Source organism: Seriola lalandi, unplaced genomic scaffold (genome assembly GCF_002814215.2).
Source record: "Seriola lalandi dorsalis isolate HSWRI2012SDOR001 ecotype SW California unplaced genomic scaffold, Sedor1 jcf7180002002400, whole genome shotgun sequence".
Classification (NCBI taxonomy): domain Eukaryota; kingdom Metazoa; phylum Chordata; class Actinopteri; order Carangiformes; family Carangidae; genus Seriola; species Seriola lalandi.
The window spans coordinates 1-1,400 of NW_019473056.1; the positions used below are offsets into that span (position 1 = coordinate 1).

Here is a 1,400-nt window from a genome sequence, read left to right on the forward strand (position 1 = left end):
CCAGCTGATGCTGCTAGTCCTCCCCCATAAAACAACAAACAAGGACAGAACCACTCAGATCCAGTTCAATAGCTAGTCCCAGTCTCATGTCTGGTGTCAGTCAGTCTCTCTGGTTTCGGTATGATCTCAACAGAACCAGCAGAGGCTGAAACCAGGATCCACCAATGAGAGCCAACACAGGATCTGGTCCTGTATGAGTTCTACAGAGGTTCAGTTCTCATCTCATCTTCTTCAGTCTGGCTCTGTTCTCCTTGTCCCGTTTGTTTAAGGATGTGATGTAATGGTTGAAAAGGACTTCCTGTTCCTTTTTCCTGTTGAGGGCATTGAAGCGCTGGTCACCACAGTAACGAGCGCAGAACTCCTTAAAAGTTGATCTGCAGTGGAAAAATAAAGACAAGCATTGACGGTTGAGATCAGAGTGAAACAGGATGATGATGTCATCTGACAGCTGGATAAACACCTAACAGTCCAGGTGAGGAGGTGGACTAAGGTCAGATCTAGATGAATGATGGACGACTAATGTAGTGAATGATGAATGAGTGATACCTGTTGGAGATCTTGGCCTCCTCCAGCAGCTGCCTGAACTCTTCTCTGGCTTTCTGCAGTTTACTCTTATTCTCTTTGTACTCGTCCTTCACCCTGCTCTTCACAAACTGATCAAACACCTGCACACACAGGTAACAGTGATGTATTAGTGACATCATAAAGATATAACATCATGATCTCATGCTGCTGGTTGCTAAGAGGTCAGAGAGACTCAGGAAAGCTCTAATGAACCTGTTTCCTCTGATCTGAGGTCAGCAGCAGGTAACGAGGGTCAAACACCATCTTATGGAGCTCCTTCTCCCAGGTTGAGAACGCCGACACCTGTGAGGGGTGGGGGTGGCGGTGGGTGTATACACAGTATACAACATTAGAACATTACTTATTCAGTTTCAGTGTTTCTGAAAAAATAAATAGTGTACATTTGAAAGAAAAGGAAGCATTGAATCTTCAGCAGCTGAACTCTGTCGTTTGTTCTACAGTGAAAATCAGTCACTGTTTAGAAAGTGCGTCCAACTCTGTTGCCGTAGTTCCCACTAATGTATCACTTTCTGCTTCAGTTCAGTTCATCCAAGACCAGCTCCATGGGGTTCAGGTCTTGACACTGGTCTGGTCTTGTAGCTCATTATGTTGCTGTAGGATGAACCAGTCTGTCTGTTTCCCTCCTCACTGAAATCACTGTGCAGTCCTACTTCCTGCAGTACACTGTTGTCATGGTGATGATTAGAGGGTGTAGTCACACAGTTTGTTCAGACAGAGGGTTTGTCATCATCAGCCTGGAGGAGGTGTGTTTGTTTGTGTGTGTGTGTGTGTGTGTGTGTGTGTGTGTGTGTGTGTGTGTGTGTGTGTGTGTGTGT

General features: G+C 45.5%; 1 protein-coding gene across 1 annotated transcript; it reads right to left on the reverse strand.

Annotated features, from left to right (window-relative positions):
• Window positions 1-24: 24 nt before the first annotated feature.
• On the reverse strand, window positions 25-1,381 carry LOC111665739 (transcription elongation regulator 1-like protein). The gene is made up of 3 exons (XM_023420813.2): window positions 778-1,381; window positions 547-665; window positions 25-374 (listed from the first exon to the last, which is right to left on the reverse strand). Exons 1-3 carry the CDS (start codon window positions 826-828, stop codon window positions 218-220), a joined length of 327 nt encoding a protein of 108 aa, XP_023276581.1. The 5' UTR covers window positions 829-1,381; the 3' UTR covers window positions 25-217.
• Between the last annotated feature and the right edge of the window lie 19 nt (window positions 1,382-1,400).